The 18003-nt window shown below is 38.0% G+C and overlaps 2 protein-coding genes across 3 annotated transcripts in view; one reads left to right on the top strand and one right to left on the bottom strand.

Annotated features, from left to right (window-relative positions):
- The window catches only part of GCA (grancalcin), a 38154-nt gene extending 33481 nt beyond the window's left edge, over positions 1-4673 (bottom strand). The window contains exons 1-2 of one of the 2 annotated variants that reach the window (XM_070507995.1): positions 4533-4673; positions 3485-4210 (exon numbers count right to left, since the gene is read on the bottom strand). The gene's annotated coding sequence lies outside the window, so the exon portion shown is untranslated. The remainder of the gene's footprint in view (positions 1-3484; positions 4211-4532) is intronic. The other variant, XM_070507997.1, reaches the window with a different exon arrangement.
- Positions 4602-18003, top strand: part of IFIH1 (interferon induced with helicase C domain 1) — a 52071-nt gene continuing 38669 nt past the window's right edge. Inside the window, exons 1-3 of the mRNA XM_014860185.3 lie at positions 4602-5054; positions 11483-11651; positions 16260-16406. Coding sequence (XP_014715671.2) covers positions 4602-5054; positions 11483-11651; positions 16260-16406 — 769 coding nt within the window. The remainder of the gene's footprint in view (positions 5055-11482; positions 11652-16259; positions 16407-18003) is intronic.

Genomic DNA, 18003 nt, shown 5'->3' with positions numbered 1-18003 from the left:
TTTAAATGTACAACTGTAATAATACATCATAAAATACAAACAAAAATTCAATAGTAAGGGGTCAGATGAAGATAAAATAAGATTGGTAAATGTAATTCATATACTCTAGTGCATTAATAATAAAAAATATTTTGTAATTGACAATACTTTATTATTCTTTAAAAATCTTAATGTAACCATTTATGATTTAAGATTGGTTCGATTTATCTCAATATTTGATTTCAAGAACTCACTTGACAGTACTCCTACTTCAAAACTTTGTCAGTTATAATAGAAGAGAGGTTAAATACAAATATTTCACTAACTGTCTGGGGCAGGTATTAAACCACTGGAACAGCCACCCCTCAGTCAGAATGGACAGAGGCTGAGACATCTAACCCCCAAATGCCCACCATGACCTCAAGGCAAAGACAATGGCACTCTAATTACATTGGCCGGTAGTCTGCTGTTAATCATGTATTCTAAAATAAAGTAAAAGAAGCATAGCCAATCTATATCTTTGAGGTAAAGCTGCTGTTTTAACCAAAATATGTGTAAATGTGCAAGTAACTGTTTTTGAAAGAACCTAAGCTATAGAGGAAGCATTTGGAAAAAATGGATGTTTAAAAAATTTTTCACTGACATCTGATTTTTTTTTGTCAAAACTGTTTATTATGTAGAAAAGCTTTTACATGTGCACACTTAAAATCAGAACTTCACCATTGAATTGGTGGAAGTAATTAAGAAACAAGTATCATGATCTAATAAACTTAGCCAGAATTTCTTTTTCTATTTTGGAACTACTCATGTTTTTGAAATATAAAGCCAGGACAGTATCCTTTTAGCAAACTTTTCCTGCTAAATCAGCCCATCAGTGTTCGTTTCTTGCAAAAAGCTGTCTAAAAGCTCAGTTACGTGGCTAGTTATTACATTGTGTTTATGTACATAACTAATTTATTTCCTCTATAAATTGTGCCTTCTTTGACAACTAGCACCATCTCTTACTCATTGCCTGTAAGAATGCTGGCAGTCACTTACTGGGCACATACAACATTGCAGCCCTGGGGCGAAATGCTTTACAGTACATCCTTTGAACAACCCTATGACATGGTAGTGGTATCATTCCATTTTACAACTGAGAAATTGGACATCCTAAGCTCAGAGTCTCTCTGCTTAATCATAACTCTACACTGCTAGGTCAATGGTATCTAACTGTAAATGCCATGGAGGAAACTCTTTATTGAAACAATTTGTTAAATAAATGAAGAAACAATAACAATTCTAGAAGGATTTCCTCATTTAACTAAATCTATTGTCATTTTCTTTGGAAAAGACATTACTGCCATGTGTGACCATTAAATTGTAGTTCTAGTTTGTCCAAGAAGTGACAGTTGTGATTTGTACTACTTCTTAATTGTAGAAAACTCAAATGAAAAGTTGGATAATAGCAGGAATCTGTTATCTAGTATGTTCTTGAATTACTATTTAAAGAATAAAATGCTAAAGGGTGACTTTTAAAAATGATGAAGACTGAAATTTTCCTTTTAGGTTTATAAAGACAAGGCAGGTCTAGAGAGAAGGAAAAGCTATAGATCAGCATGATTTCCTACCTCAAAGGAGAAAGGAAACAGAAACTTACATTTAGAAAATAATGAGGAGGATGAAAATTGAAAGTGATGAGAAGAAACTTGACAGAAGAAAACATTACTCAAACAAAAAGCAGACAATAAACTAAATCACAATGCAAAAATATAGGTGAAGAAAAAGGATAAATTTTGAGAGGCTGTGGGTTGGATTTTTTTTCCTCAACCTCCTTCCTCCAGAAGGGGTCCTACCAAGATTATGGCAGATTCCTAAAAAAGAGGTTCCTTTCCATTTTCCCTCAGATGCTCCCACTCATGCTCAGTCCTCGTAACTCAATCCTCGTCCAGCAAAGTGACTCTTACTTGAGAGTAAATATGAATTGTTATGAATGGATATTATGTGATGCTAATGATGAGGGCGAGGAGAGGGCATCTATATGGAAAATCAACCAGGGAAACTATAATGTGCACTATTATCTACATCTCACCATAGTCCTCAGAACACTTATCCTCACCCAGCACATTGCATATTTTCTAGTTATTATTCATTATCCATCTTCCCACTCCCATTGGCTTGTGAGCTCCATAAAAGTGGGAACTTTGTTTAGTTTTATTAACTGCACCGAGAGTAGCGCTGGTCATATATAGATACTTAATAAGTAAGTTTTTAAATGATTGGATGAATGAATGATATAATCTAAATACCACACATTTAAACTTCTGCTTTGGACCCTCTCTCACCAGGACAGCAATTTCATGGTGTTAAGAAGATGAGATCATTTTCCCATATTTAACTAGCAATCCCTCCTTATTCCCCAATGTTTGAAACTAAAGGATAGAAGAATGGGTACCAGGGCACAGAATGTTTTTGATTTGTTTGTTTTTGTTTGTTTTTGCTTTACCATACTGAATGAAACCTGCCAGCACCTAAGCGGGTGAGGGGGAGGTTTTTGTTAAAAGACATCTCATAGACACAATAACTAAAAGTAATAATTTGAATACTTTTGTAGAAACATCTAGTGTGATTATCTTCTACCTGGGTGCAAAGGAAACTCCCCAAAGAAAGTAAAGATATAGCAGTGTTTATGAAGAGACAGAGAAAAAAATAGCACAAATTTGGCCCACCTGCAAGGTAAAGGTTCCATTTCATTTCAACAACTTTCACTGTGTGTGTGACATTCGGCCACTTGCTAGAGTCAAGGCAAATAAAACTCCCCTTCAGGGGCAAAATCAGCAAGGGTCTACTATTTGTGGAGTATTGTACTGGGTACTGTGTAAATATGTCCTTTATTCAAGTAGTTTACAATCCTTTAGGGAAGAAAAAGGCTTAGCTACATAATATAATTAGAGAATAAAATAAGACAACATGTATAAAGTACTCAGTTGGATATTTTGTATGCCCCCCTGAAAATAATCACAAAGACTCTAGATTTCTCTTATCCAGTCCCCAGCACAGCCAGGCTTCTCTGGCCTATTTAAACTTCATTGAATGTGCTTTGCTAACCAATTACTTTTTCTATATATCTTTTTGACAGCCTAAATGACCGCTCCATCCTCCCTATAATTCTGCGCCGTGAGGTTCTCATTACGAAACTTATACACTACCACCCACCGCCACCCAGGGCTACAGAACGCCTTAGCGAGTAGCAACCTGAAGGACTCACATTTATGTGGTTTCTGTACTGAAATGCAGCTGCCATTTTTCAGTGTGGGTGTCTTTTTTTCCCTCATGACATAGACAAATGTTGATGTTTACTACAAGTTGGTACATTAGTTGCTAATTAAGTTCTTAGCTGCTTCAGCCAAAACTTGCTGTATTGAATCCAAGAAAAGAATGGCAGTCATATCAAAAATAAGTTGTTGGGGATTTTGTTTTGTTTTATTGAAGGAAGGTTGTATACTAAAAAATACAGGGAACTTACATGCTGAGAGAGAGAAAACCTTCAGTCTTGGCTTCCTCCTAAGCTGAGTTGGTGATTAAAGTCCTCTGCGTCTGTCACCAGGCGCTGGTCAAAGACAAATAAATACCACAATCTACGCACGAGGGAATGAAGTTCACTGTTTATCATTATTCGCTGTTTTTCATACCCAGCCACAAATTCCCAGAGGAAAGAGTTCTTGGGGACCCACAAGAAGTCAGATTTATTCTAGAAAGGGTGCAGAGGTCACTTCATCCTGGGGTTCTGGGGTTTCACATCTCTAGAAAGGTGTCTTCTTAGTTTCACTCTCCACCTGCCCCTGCGGTCTTACTACTCTGGCGGGCCGGAAGCTGCCCGCATTCACCAGGCAAGGGTGCATCCTCCCTGTTGGCAGCAGCGTCCGTGGCAGTTTCTCTTCACGCCCGGCCTGGGAAGTCCCGAGTCACGAGCTTTCACGCCCTCCACATTTTAGCTGACAAGGGGTGTTTCAAGGCGGCTGTGGGAAAGAAATCTGAATTTTGAGGCAGGATCCTGCAAGGGAGACAAAATCCCCGTTGTCGTTGTTGGAACGTCGCTGTCCGACTCAGGGGGAGAGCATTCGCTTCCGTTTTCCTTTTCCCCCAAGTGCCCTTGAGCAAAGGACTCATCGTGCCAGACCCGAGCAAAGGGTGGCTCCTCCCCGACCAAACACACACTCCCTGCCCGGCGGGCGGTTACGTTTGGAAAGTCCTAGAGAATCGAAACAGAAACAAAAGTCGCGCTAACTTATAAGACAGGCCTGGAAGAGAGCTGGACTCAAAGCTCCCATCCGAGCGTGCAGAGCGTGCCCTGGTCCCCGGCCCCGGCGAGCCCCGCAGAGAGCCCGAGGGGCCGCGCCCGCCCCGTGCACAGGTCCCCGCCGCGTCCCCGGCCCGCCGGCACTCCTGCCCGCCTGCCCGCCGGCCCACCTGCCCGCCGGCCCAGGTGCGCCCTCGCCTCCGCGCGCCGCTGTCAGGCCCCTCGCTGCAGACCCTGGCCCTCCAAGGCCGCGGACAGAGGCACCGCGTCTCACCTGTTGAGTAGAGAACAGCCACCTGTCCGTCTACTTGGGAGAATCCTCTCCCTTCTCTGAGAACGAAAGATGGCGAATGGCTATTCCACAGACAAGTGTTTCCGCTATCTCATCTCGTGCTTCAGGGCCAGGGTGAAAAAGTACATCCAGGTGGAGCCGGTACTAGACTACCTGACCTTTCTGCCTCCAGAGGTGAAGGAGCAGGTTCAGACGACGGCCGCCACCACTGGGAACATGCAAGCAGTTGAACTGCTCCTGAGCACCTTGGAGAAGGGCGTCTGGCCCCCTGGCTGGGCTAGGGAATTTGTGGAGGCCCTGCAGCGAGCAGGCAGCCCATTAGCCGCCCGCTACATGAACCCTGAGCTCACCGACTTGCCCTCTCCATCCTTTGAGAGTGCTCATGATGAGTGTCTCCAACTGCTGAACCTCCTTCAGCCCACTCTGGTGGACAGGCTTCTGGTGAGAGATGTCTTGGACAAATGCGTGGCGGAGGATCTATTGACGCTTGAAGACAGAAATCGGGTAGGTGTCAGTTCAGATCCAGCTAAGCTTTTAGACAAATTTTGCAACTCTGGGTTGCTCCTTCATTAGCTCCATTCCAGATGTTCTTTGATGTCTTTGGGTGAATTTGGTTTCCTCCTTCCTTGAGAAGAGAATCTCTAGGCACTTATAATTTTTTAATTAATTTAAACACAGAAAGGCTGTTTTTCTAATCTTTTCTCTGAATAAGCTAAAGAGAAATTAATTCTAGAATAGTAATATCTACTGACAGGTAACATTTACTAAACACTTACTATGTGAGGTTAGTATCATTTGCAGAATGTGTTATCACAGTTCATACTGGCAATAATTCACTGAGGTTTTTAATGCTACTCTGTTTTACAGATGAGGAAACTGAGGCAGGATAATAACTTGCCCAAGGTCTCCCAAGAAGACAGTGGCAGAGCCGGAGATTTAGGTTCTGATGGTGTGGAATTTTATGTCTTATATAACATAGTTCTGTAGAACAGGAATTAGCAAACCATAACCCATGGGTTAAATCTGGCCTGCTACTGGTTTTTGCAGGCCCAAAAGCTAAGAATGGTTTTTAGATTTTTGAATTTTCAGGATTCATAAAGAAAGTTTCATTGGAACACAGCCATGCTCATTCATTTACATACTATGATGGCTTTTGTGCTCCAAGGGCAGTTGGACAGAGACTATATAGCCGGCAGAGCCTAAAATATTTATTATCTGGCCTTTGGAGAAAAAATTTGCCAATCTCTGGCCTATATTATACATTATGCCATTTAATTTTGGTCCAAATGGGGAAATTACGTATAACATGAACACACACACACTTTTTTTTTCCCTTTAATCAAAATTTCAACATTCTCTGGGAATCAAAAGTTAGAGATAATTCGTTAAAAAAATATGTCACCTGTTGCAGGTTTTCATATAGTGAAAGAATAGTGGATTTTTTTTTAGGTGGCATTTTGACAGGGTAAATTTTACAGGTGACTTTACACTTTAATGTAATGTTTATTGTTCGTTGTTTTTCTCTGAGTGAGCATGTACTGTGAAGTATAGAAATGCTGACCTATTTGAATCTGACTTATTCAAGATTATGAGTCAAAAGTCTTAATTTGAAAGGCGTATAGGCAAATAAACCTATGACTAAAAGTCAAAGGTTTTGTCTAACGTGCTATGATTTTGAAATTTTCTGTTTTTCTCTCATTCCTTTTGATTCATCAATTGTTTGTATCCTCATTACAAAGTTCTGGGCATTGGTCTCACACTAGTCTATGATGTGACTTCGTCTTTAGTGACTAAAGTTAATGCTCCTTTGCATACTTGACAGCCATAGGGCCTGTCCCAAGACCCAAGCATGCATCTAATTTTGATGGCTGGTTTTCCCAACAAGTAAATTACTTTACACTGTTGTCTGTAACGTTTATGTAGTTTTGTGTATTGAGAACCAGCTAGAACGCATTATAGTAGTCCAGCTGGATATGACAAATGTGTACATCACTGTGGCAGAATCTTAATTTGGAAGACAGTATGCAGCCTTCAAGCCAGCTGGAGATGGAAGATGGCATTTCCAGCCACAGTAGCTGTTAGGAAGTCCAGAAGCAACAGAGTCCAGTAACACCACAAAGCTGTTTATGTTTGGTGGGTATGATGTCCCGATTGCCAGCGAAACAGCACTTCTCCTTATTTACTCTAAATACTTCTGCCTATCAGCATCACTTTTGTCTTGCCTGGATTGAATTCCCGCCAGCTAGATTTTATCCAAGTTCTTGATTCTGGCAAGCTTGGAGGCAGCTAGCAGTAATGCAAGGGATTTGACACAAAGATATAGAGTAAAGGGACATTTGTGTACTGGTAGCAGTTAAGGCCAAAACAACCCAAACTTGGATTCCTATTTCAAAAGAGGCTCTGAAAGATGGAGGAGCTATGTATTTGAGGCTCTCTAAGGAGGAAGAATGGCTTTGTGAGATTCTGGAATAATTTTGTACCTATAAATTTACATGTATTATCAGTCTCAAATAAGCTATGGAGGGCAGTGAGAAGGAAGCACTAGGTTTAGAAGAATCTATATTAATATGGGGGTCATCAGTGAGTGGTTATCTTATGACAGCAAAGTATAGTGGGAAAAGCATGGGAATTTGGCATGGGAAGACCCGAATTTGAGATCCATCTTTGTTTCTTACTGTGTTTGTTACTTTGGACCTAGTTATTTAAGTTTCCTGACCCATGAAAATGGACATAATGATAATTTCTCCTCGCATTCATAGTATTTTAGTGAACGTGAATGAGAAATCATGTTTATGAAAAAGCTTTATAAATAATAAAGAGCTATTTTGATATGATGATGATGATGACTTTTATCGGCATTTATTTCATTACATTTCCTTATGAATTTAAAGTTTCAGGGATTTTGATAAATCTCCCATGTTGAAATTGAGATCTGCTTCTTGAAGTCCCTGGATTAAACTGTGATTTGATGGAAAAATTGTGTCTTTCATCTTTAAGCTCCCAGAACCTAGCCAGGAGTAGGTATAGAGTTGGTGCTTAATAAGGATTGATTGATTGAATTTATTTCTAAAAAGTTGTCTGGAACAAAAGATAAGAACACATGATATAATGAATTGCCTTGCCAGGCTTTTGGAAATGTGTGAATGATGGACATAAGTTCTCGAAATTTGTTTTTTTTGCAGCATAAAGTAGCATTTCACTAAGAAATCAAGACTTCTAAAAAATATTTTATTTTAATTCTTTTCTTGTTTTCAGGTAAGCATTTTCTACTTGGTCTGTTATTTTAGTTTAGGATTTCCACATCCACGACCTAGTCCTGCACCCTCATACATCAGAGCTTCTGAAAATGATCCTAGATTTAGTTTTGTGTCCAAGAATTACCCCAAAAAACTGATTTAATTGATTGAGTATTCATTCACTTGGTTTAAATTTATGAAGTGACATCTTTTGCTAGACACCATGCTAGTGGTGAGAAGATTGGAAAATAATGTAGTTATTATCTGTACTTTCATGGAGCTTATGTTGTAGTGTTAATCAGTGTTCATTAGTCTAACAAATAGTTAAAGAACGTCTAGTGTATGCAAGGCACTGTTGTAAATACTGGAGACTCAGCAGTAAGTACAAGAATTGCTTTATAGATCATTTTAATAGAATGATCCCTAACAGTAACGGAGTGCCCCTGTACTGACCTGCCTCTATTTTAGGATGCTTAGTGATATCGTGGCACATCCATTGACTTAGACAGCCATGAACTCTGGAAAAGAAGCGATCATATAAACATTTTCATAGTGTCTTAATATTGATCTGAACAGCTGAAGAGAGGTGCATGTTTCAGCCCTGGTCAGTTCAAAGCATACACCTTTCATTTACATAGGAGAACCAGACATACTATGACCAGCACAGCTAGAAACTGAGCCCAGTTCCCCCTACGTGAAGTTGTGTACCTGAGTCAGTCTCCCTCAGCTCATTGTATTGTCAGGTAAATTAAGATGGATAAGAACTCTATTAGCAGGAGGAAGCACTAATAAGAAATTAGTTATGTCAATATGACGATACGTATTCGCTGGTAAGACAACTTTTGTGGGGAACTAGTTCTTTGAAGTTCTTTGTTTTTAACACACGAGTTTTACTTCTTGATTTACTGGTACTGAGCACTGAGCTCAGCTGTGTTAAAAAATCATCATTATATTTGAATAGCTATCTAAGGTTGTAATGGGGAGAGAAAACATTTTTTATCAAACTTTACAATTGTGTTGTTAAGCCAGTGCTTAATGGAAAGATGATTGGTTTCTCCACTGATTTCTGTTGAAAAGAAAAAACATAGATCAAAGTATTTAGAATATGAAAGCATTAAATTATATCCCCCACAAATTCATATTTATTTTATATTCCATAAATTAGTTAACAATGTACCCATAGACATTTATAACTTCATATTCAGAGAAAACATTCAGTGGGGGAAGAACATGAGTAACAATCATTATATGGCCTGCTGCAGTCTCAAGTCTAAATATTCACTTCAGAAGAATTTCAGTAATTGGATTTATATGTTGGGATCTAATATCTTTCCTATATTTTAGGAGAACGGATTAAGTAAAAAAAAAATGTGTGGTTGCTTCAAAGGGAATTGATGTACTTTTCAGCCCCCATTTTGAATTTTGAATATCTTAAAGAAATTTCTTAAAAATTCAATCTTGATAAAGCTGCTAAAATTGCGCAAATGTTATACATAGTTTCACAATCAAATAATAAAAATACTTGTAGGAAATAACGGCATAAGATTCCTCAAATGCCTGAACTCAATAAGGACAAAGCAAGTTGACAAATGTAATTCTACAGTAAAAATCAACTTAACTGATTAATAGTTGAGGAAAATTTAGTGGATATAATTATGTTTAGGTTTTTAACAAAAGTATTCATTACAGTGCCTCACTGGTTCTTTTTTTTAGAGAAATTCTTTCGATTACTTTTGTCAGATGCATTTAAAGCTGATTAAAGGATGGGGTAATTAAAAAAGAGAATAGTTGAGTTAAAAGAAGGTGCTCAAACCAGTCTTATTTAACATCTTTAGCAATTATTGCTTAAATTAGCACAATTATTGCTTAAATTAGCAGATAATAATAAAGATGTCACAAACACCAGAGAAGACAAAGAATTTCCATTAGATTAATGAAGTTAGAGAAAAGGTAGGAAATGAGCAAGAATCCGCTTAGAAAATGCTGTGGGGGAGATGGATTGAAATCATCTAAATTTTATTAAGTCAAGTAAGCATTTTAATCATTTTTTGCCAGAAAATGAATTTAAAATTGGAGACAATTATTAGCTATAATGATAGCTCAGGAAGGCAGTATTCAACCTCTGAAGCCAAATGCCTGGGATCAAATCCTACCTCTGCCATTTACTAGCTATGTTGATTTAGGGAGGTAACTGGACTTCTCTGTGCCTTAGATTTCTTATCTGTAAAATGGGTTAATATTGGTACCTTCTTGAGGGTTTCTGGATTAATATATGCAAAGCCTTTATAATAATATTATTAACTATTAGCTAATAAGACTAACATATGCATTAGGTAGAAATCATGCTATAGACTCTTGTACTACGTAAGTGTCCACTAGTGAAATGTTTGTAAAGGTGGATGCTTTTGCTAACATCTAATAATAGCTAACACTGGATTTGTGCCAGACATTGTTCCAAAAATGCAAACAAATTTCTGACTTTGAAAGGTTATGGCATATATTTATAGGACTAGAAAATAGACAAATTTTGTAGGAAACCATTAATCTCGGTACACAATCCAAATTATACATGTAGAAGATGGGCAAATGTTGAGAAGGAACTTTGAGAATGTGTGAGTCAATATTTCTTGTCTAAGCTGCTGATTAGAATCGTGAGGTGCTGTTTAAAAAATTTTTCTGGTTTCCCAAAATAGACAAACCAGCATCTTTGGGGGTAGATCCTAGATATCAGTATTTTCTAAAGCTCCCCCAGATGCATCTAATATGCAGCTAGGATAGAGAAACCCTGAAATTTATTTTCAATTGTCTTATTTTACACATGTAGGAAATGAAGCCCAGAGAGATGACGTGGCTTGCCTGATGGCACAGCAAGCTGATGATGTCCTGTCTAATTTCTTTCTGGTCTAAATGTGGCTTGTGTTAGTCTGTTCTCCAAATGTTTGGTGCTGTATTAAGAGCTGGGGAGATGCACTGTGATAATGATTACCCAAATGATCCACATTTAAAAAGACTTATTAGATTAATCTAAAAGAGAAATTAAATAAAGGCTAAAGATTGTAATGACTGGATATAGAAATAATTCTACCACATACTTTCAAAAAGGAGTATTGAAATAAATTTGTCTCGTGATAGTAAGTAAACACAAATTTAAGAAAAATTTATTATAGCGATAATAAGTAGTGCAAATATTAAATAGGCAAGAGTATAAATCGTGATAGTAATTACTTATTCCATAATGGTAATAGTGAAGAAAGAGGCATTGAATAAGAAATGTTTGATTTTCCTTTGATCTCATTTGTAGACTCCATGGGTTGAAAGGAAAAAGCAAGCAAGCCCTAGATATACAGAAAGAGATTGATGTAAATAGACATAACATGACTAGAGATTAAAGACACTTTCTTTGCACCCCTTATGCAGAATGGCAGAGATAAAACATTTATTTCCTACGTGTCAGGTTTGAATATCTCAATAGCTTAAAAAAAAATGCATATTTAAAAGGCATTTAGCTAGAGATTTTTTTCCCCCCTGGAATCCAGAATTGCTACAAGTGGCATTGCTGTATTTTCTTTAGTATTTGAAAACGAGCCTTTATTTACATTTATGCTTAATTGCTCAATTTTTCTAAAGGCTAGTTCCTATTTAAATTTATTCAGAAGATGTTTGATCTTCTTTAATTCTACTTTTCTCTTAAAACAGATTGCTGCTGCCGAAAATAATGGAAATGAATCAGGTGTAAGAGAGCTACTGAAAAGGATTGTACAGAAAGAAAACTGGTTTTCTACATTTCTGGCTGTTCTGAGTCAAACGGGAAATGACGCACTTGTCCAAGAGCTAACAGGCACCAATTGTTCCGAAAGCAGTGCAGGTATTTCTAATTCTGCTAAGGAGGAGTTTGTACATTTTGCCTAGTGATTGAGAGTTTGATAAAGGCTGTAAACACAGTGCCAACTATGAGGATATTTAGAATCAAAATTTCAAAACTGGAAGTGATTTGAGAGATCGTCTACTTTATTCCCTTTACAAATGAGGAAACCACTGCATGGGAAAAGCTTAACTTCCCCCAAATCGCAAAACTCAGCAAACTGGGCTAGAATATGGGAAGCTGACTCCTAGTCCAACACTCTTTCCACTACCGACCTTAGTCTGGAAACAAAGTAATTGCTTAAAATTTTTATCAAGATAATTTTCACATTGAAACACAAATAAATTGAAAGAAAATATTTTAATGGTTATTACAACTCTGTTGCATGGTCTTCTGGATATTTTTTATACATTTTTAAGTAATTTATTGAAAATTTGGTGAAAGGTCTGTAATTGTCAACGTTTCTCAACACTTTTTCCTGTGAGTTTTTAAAATTATTCAATTATAATAAAAGTTACGTTCTGCAGCCTTTTCACATATATAATTTGTAAATCTAATATAAACTACCATCTTATTTTTCTTTTCAGAGTATATATCCTATGTTTTAAAAAATATCATATGTAAGACAAATCGAAAGTTAATTGGTAATGAATTATTTAAATGATTATAATCATTTCAAGCTTATGTTACTTCTTCTATTCATTCATTCAGTCAGTCAGTCAGATATTCAATTAACATATAATGAGGCCAATGATACACCAGACACTGTTCTAGGTGCTGGGGATATGGAGTCAAATGAGACGTCCAAAGTCCCTATTCCCATATACCACATTTTCTAATGGAATAAGATACACGTGAAACAATTTTCTAAGTTACATATGCAAATTAAAAACAGTTACTAAATTATTACAGTAAACAACATATTATGTTTTTATGCTATACTCTTTATGAAATAGCTTAATTTTGCCCAGAAGTTAGAAATACACATACACAGATAGATATGTGGAGAGAGAGAGAGCGAGAGAGAGAGTCAAGTATTTCTACTATGAGGTATTAAAAAGCCCTAAAGAATTATAAATTGGCCTTCATGGACCTGTGTGTGGATGAACCATGAGGCGTGAGTGTAATCAAGATGTTTGGGCAAGGTCTGTTTACGTCACCCCAAAATAAATGCTGTGCAGTGTCATATGTTCAAGACCCCCACAAGTGAAAAGCTCAAGAAGCCTTGCAGCTCTCCCTCCTCTGTGGAATTATTTAAGGATTTGGGGATGCTTACTCGGCCAAAGGTGGTCAATCCAGCTTTTTTAAAGATGTTATTTTTATCCCTTTTCTCCCCAAAGCCCCCCGGTACATAGTTGTATAGTCTTAGTAGTGGGTCCTCCTAGTTGTGGCATGTGGATTGCCACATCAGCATGGCTTGATGAGCAGTGTCATGTCCGTGCCCAGGATTTGAACCAACGAAACACTGGGCTGCCTGCAGCGGAGCATGGGAACTCAACCGCTCGGCCACGGGGCCGGCCCCCTCAATCCAGCTTTTAAAAGCCAGGCAGTAATTCCATGATCTGTCCACCAGCAGATTCCAGGGTTGCTGCTGTCATTGCTTCTGTTTCCACAGCAAAGTGTAACTGTATAAAAAGTCCTTCTCAGTCAGAAGCATCTTTATTTTGCTTGGATTCTCTAGAGGGGGCTCAGTGATACCACTTGCTCGCAACATCAAGATTATGGTTTTTTGCATTTCTATATTATGGCCCAGCCATTGTTTCCATATCATAACTCTAACGCCCATTGGCTAAGTCTGAAGTGACTTCCAGCTGAAGTTACATGATATGATGGGGCCAAATTTCACACACCGCGAGGATGAGCTGGACCCCAGTCCAGAACACCCCCCTCATGATGAGTTCCTGTTCAAGAACTCATGGGACTGTTTCCATCCATGGCGAATATTCTAGGACTTGAACTTCAAAGGGAAAGGCCTACAGTCTAGATTATTTTGTTCCCTGAGAAATTTTGACTTCAGTGTATCAAGGGATATTGGAATGGGCAGCCTTTCAAATCACAAAAGACCTTGTCATATCTATCCCCCAAATTGGAGGATACCTAGTCATTTTATAGTTGTGTACAGTGGCATACGCATTTAGGAAAGAGTCTAGAAGATCTGCTCCAAACTGTCTTCTAGATTCTCCTGACAACATGCCTGGCCATATTTCTTTCTAAGGTATTGTGAAGTCCCACTTTGCAAGGTGCCTTGTGAAAAGTTTAATATGATTTTTCAAATTATAATTCTTTAAACAATAGCAATCCAAGTAGAGTATATATAGTGATTCCCATGTCATACCTATGTTATCACACACCTCATCACATACATCTAGTATTCACATGCCTTCTTCTTTCCTTTCCTCTTTGTAAGTCATAACTTTGTAGTATGTTTAGGTCTTTGTGTGTGTGTTTCAGAATGGCTTGGGGACTAGTTTATCCGAACTCTCCCAGCCCCTGCACGTATACTGGCTGGCCAAGGCTAAGCACTTTATAGAAGGGAGAAAGGCCTCTGAAAAGAAAAAAAGTGGCATCAGTTATCCATCACCCGTTTTTCCTTCTCTGGTCCCATGGCAGGGTCCTCTCACATTGGGGCTTCTCGCCCATTTGACTAAAGTGGGTGGTGATGGTTGTTGACCCCAATATGTGGGCTTTTATGAGGGCAGAGTGGAAAGGGGTCTCTTAGCTTCTTCTGAAGGTTGGATGGCAAATACCAGTCCCTGTCTGGGGCTCAGCATTCTTATACTCTCTCACCACCCCTCCCAGCAGTCAGGTTGCTCCTGACCTACTCATTCCAGATAAGTCTGGTTTACTTCTCATTTCCTCAGAAAATCCAGTCAGGGGAGTCAGGGGGTTAAATATTGTTTGCTGAACTGTGCATCTTTTTATGGGAATCTAAGCATTTTTCTGGCAGGCCTGGATGACCAGAACAAAGTTAGCCGTGGTTATTCTTGTGGTCAGGAGCTGCTATGGCCTGAATGGTGTCCCCCCCGACAAATTCATACATTAAAGCCCTAACCCCCAATGTGACTATATCTGGAGGTAATGTCTTTACGAGGTAATTCAGGTTAAATGAAAGGTCAGAAGGATGGTCCCTAATCGGATAGCAGTGTGGCCTTATAGGACCAGGGAGAGAGATCTCTGTCTCTGTCTCTCTCTCTCCATCATGTGAAGACACAGCACGAAGGTGGCCCTTCTGCAACCTAAGGAGCATGCTCTCTCCAGACACCAACCTGCCGGCATACTGATCATGGACTTCCAATCTCCAGAACTGTGAGGAGATAAATTTCTGTGGCATAAGCCGTTCAGTCTATGATATTTTGTTATGGTGACTGGAGCAGACTATACAGGAGCCTAGGCTCCAGATCCTGATTCTTAGTGAATCCTGGCTCCTTCACTTCCCTGGATGTGTGACTTTGGCCGAGTGCTTGCCCTCCCGGTGCCAGTGCCTCAGTTTATTCTTCTGTGAAATGAGGATAGTAATATTACTTATCACTTAGGGCTATTTTAAGGATTAAATGATTTAACATATTAAAGTACTTATATGGCAATCACAAAATAAGTTGACTATTATGATTATAAGCCTGACAAATAACTTAACATGTGGTTGCAAATATTGTCAAGTTGTTTTGTCCAAAGAGAAAGTCCAAAATCACAATAGTTTTCTTCAGGAAATTCTCCAAACTGAGGACACATTTTTCTCCTTTTTCCTTAAGATAGGCTAGTCCCAAATGATACTTTACAAAATTTTCTTTATGGCATCAGTGTTCTCTGACAGATTGTAACTTCGGAAGGACAGAAACTCTTGTTTTTCCTTGTAACCCACTTAGGCCCTTAAGAAAACACTCAGTACATAGTGGTTGAAGGAGGAAAGGTGGGAAGGGAGAAATGGAGGGAAGGAGAAAGGACAAATACAGAATATTTCCTTGAATTGTAAAAAATCTCCAGAAATTCAGAATACATGAATTTCGGCTGACATTAAAGCATATGTACATCTTGTATAGAACACACAGCGAGGAAACAAAATGGCAAGAACACAAGCTAAAGAAAACCACCGCCAATTTGCATGTTCATTAATTCAGCCTTAAATGTGACTTTGTATCACTGAATAAGTGGCTTCCCTCCTAAAGGTGATGGTCAGATGGGAAATCATCACACTTTTCTTATGATTAGCATAATACTTATTATGTTGTCTTTTTAGATAAAATTTAATCATTACAAAAGAATTACTCATTGTGTCCATATTAAAAGTAAAAATACTGTGTCAGAACAAAAAACACGTTCCAGGCTTTTTAAAATGTCAAAGTATTGAAATATATTCAGGCAAATCTCTACTAGCGACCTCCACTTGATTTTCAAAATAACAATAACATCAATTTATATCTTAGAAAAGCTTGCATTGCAATACAGTTTACATTCTGTTTAGAATTTCTAAGTATATTCAGTATATTTAAGTATATTCAGGTAAATCTCTATTGGGAACACCCTTTTTGTTTTCAAAATAACAGTAATGATTCTGTATACTGTATAAAAACTTGCATTGCACTATTGTTTACATTATAATACTTTTTTTCTTAGAAACTGAGAATTTATCACAAGAAGATGGTCCCGAAGTTAAAGAGCCACTGCTTCTAGCCACAGATCAGCCAAGTCCAGAGAAGGATGTCTGGGACGTGGAGAATAATGCATTGGAATCATCTTATGCAGATTCTTCTGTAGTTTCAGGTACTTGGAACATGTACATACTTTACGTATGCTAACTGCCACTTCCAGAAAAATCACTTGGTGCATTGATGATATCAGGATCTGTTCAACAGAGAGAGAAAATTTGGGCTTTGGGGTTTTGTGAGCATTTTTATTAAAATAAATTTTCTAGAGGAGATTAAATTAAAATAATTTCTCTCTGTGGCTAAAAGTGTTTTCAAAAGTAATGCAATATTAATATGTTCTGAATATGAACACATTTGTTTCTAATTTTACTTTATAAGCTAGCCATGGTCCTTGTAATGTGATAAATATCATAAGCATGCCCTATATTTCATAGTACTTTGAAATACATTAATTAGTTTGACTCACCCAAAGCTCTGATAATTAAATAAGACCACTACCTTTCCCCCTATATTACACACTGGGATGTCTCAGAGAGGTTCAGCTGATTGCAGAGACTAAAACCAAAGCTATAGAAAGGATGGTGAACAGATGCGAAACTGGGTTTGGCTTGAACTGCAGTAACTAATTGGTGTGAGAGATAGATAACATGTCCACCTTTTTGGTGTGAAACAGCCCTGGAAGAATCAAACTAATTTAATTATGCTTCCCTCCCTAATTTGTTCATAGTAGGAGAATCCTTCTCTCTTCCCCTCTCTCCCCAGAAGGGCTACATTCTATTTTCTCAGGAGATACTTCAAGTCTGTGGTGTGTGGATATGTTGTGGAAGTAGCTCTCTGGGGAAAAGAAAAAAGCCCTGATTTGTAGCATTTGCCAATCTCCATGGAGTAACTACTCCCACTAAGGCTGATTTCAAGCCTCCAACATAATGTCACTGAACACACAGCTGGGAAGAGAGGTGCACACCATTACATAGCATTGCCACCATATAGACACCACAGGCATAAATAGCCTCAACATCAAAGATGATTATAGTAAAATGATGAGGAAATGATGAGTTTTAAATATTCATTACCTTTGTTTTAATATAATTTATTTAATTGTAAGTTTATGTAATTTAATCGTTTTAAATGGCTATGCTTAACAGCTGGCTCACAAAATTTCTGAAAATGTGACAATTGGCCCTTGTGAGCCAGTATAAGCTGACTCCAGCACACCACTGCAAAATTTACCACTTTCTACTCACAAAAATAATATGGCTGCATTGCAGGAAATTTGGAAAACACAGAAACACACAAAGAAAAAGTCACCCGTACTCCCCCAGCTTTGACATATTACTCTTAACAAGTGGGTATGTATCCTTCAGGTCTTTTTACATACCTGGATGTTTATAGATAATGGCATTTCTCCTGTGTTCATTAGATATTCTTCTACAGCACGATTTTTAAAGACTGAATAATAGTTTCATCCGTTGGATGCATTATAATTAACTAATTGTTGAACATTTAGAATGTTTCCAAATTTCTACACCTTAAATATTGCCACAGTAACTCCTTGTATTTATGACTCAGTTTAATTCTTAAAAACGTGTTACATAATTGGAATTTCTGGATCAAATGATTCCTACGATTTTAAGACATTTAATAATTGATGCCAAATTTCACTCCAGCAACTTTTACCAATTCCCTGTCCTCCAACAGTGTAGGAGAGCGCC

The sequence above is a fragment of the Equus asinus genome, chromosome 4 (assembly GCF_041296235.1).
Source record: "Equus asinus isolate D_3611 breed Donkey chromosome 4, EquAss-T2T_v2, whole genome shotgun sequence".
NCBI lineage: Eukaryota > Metazoa > Chordata > Mammalia > Perissodactyla > Equidae > Equus > Equus asinus.
This window is presented reverse-complemented; position numbering and strand designations above follow the sequence as displayed.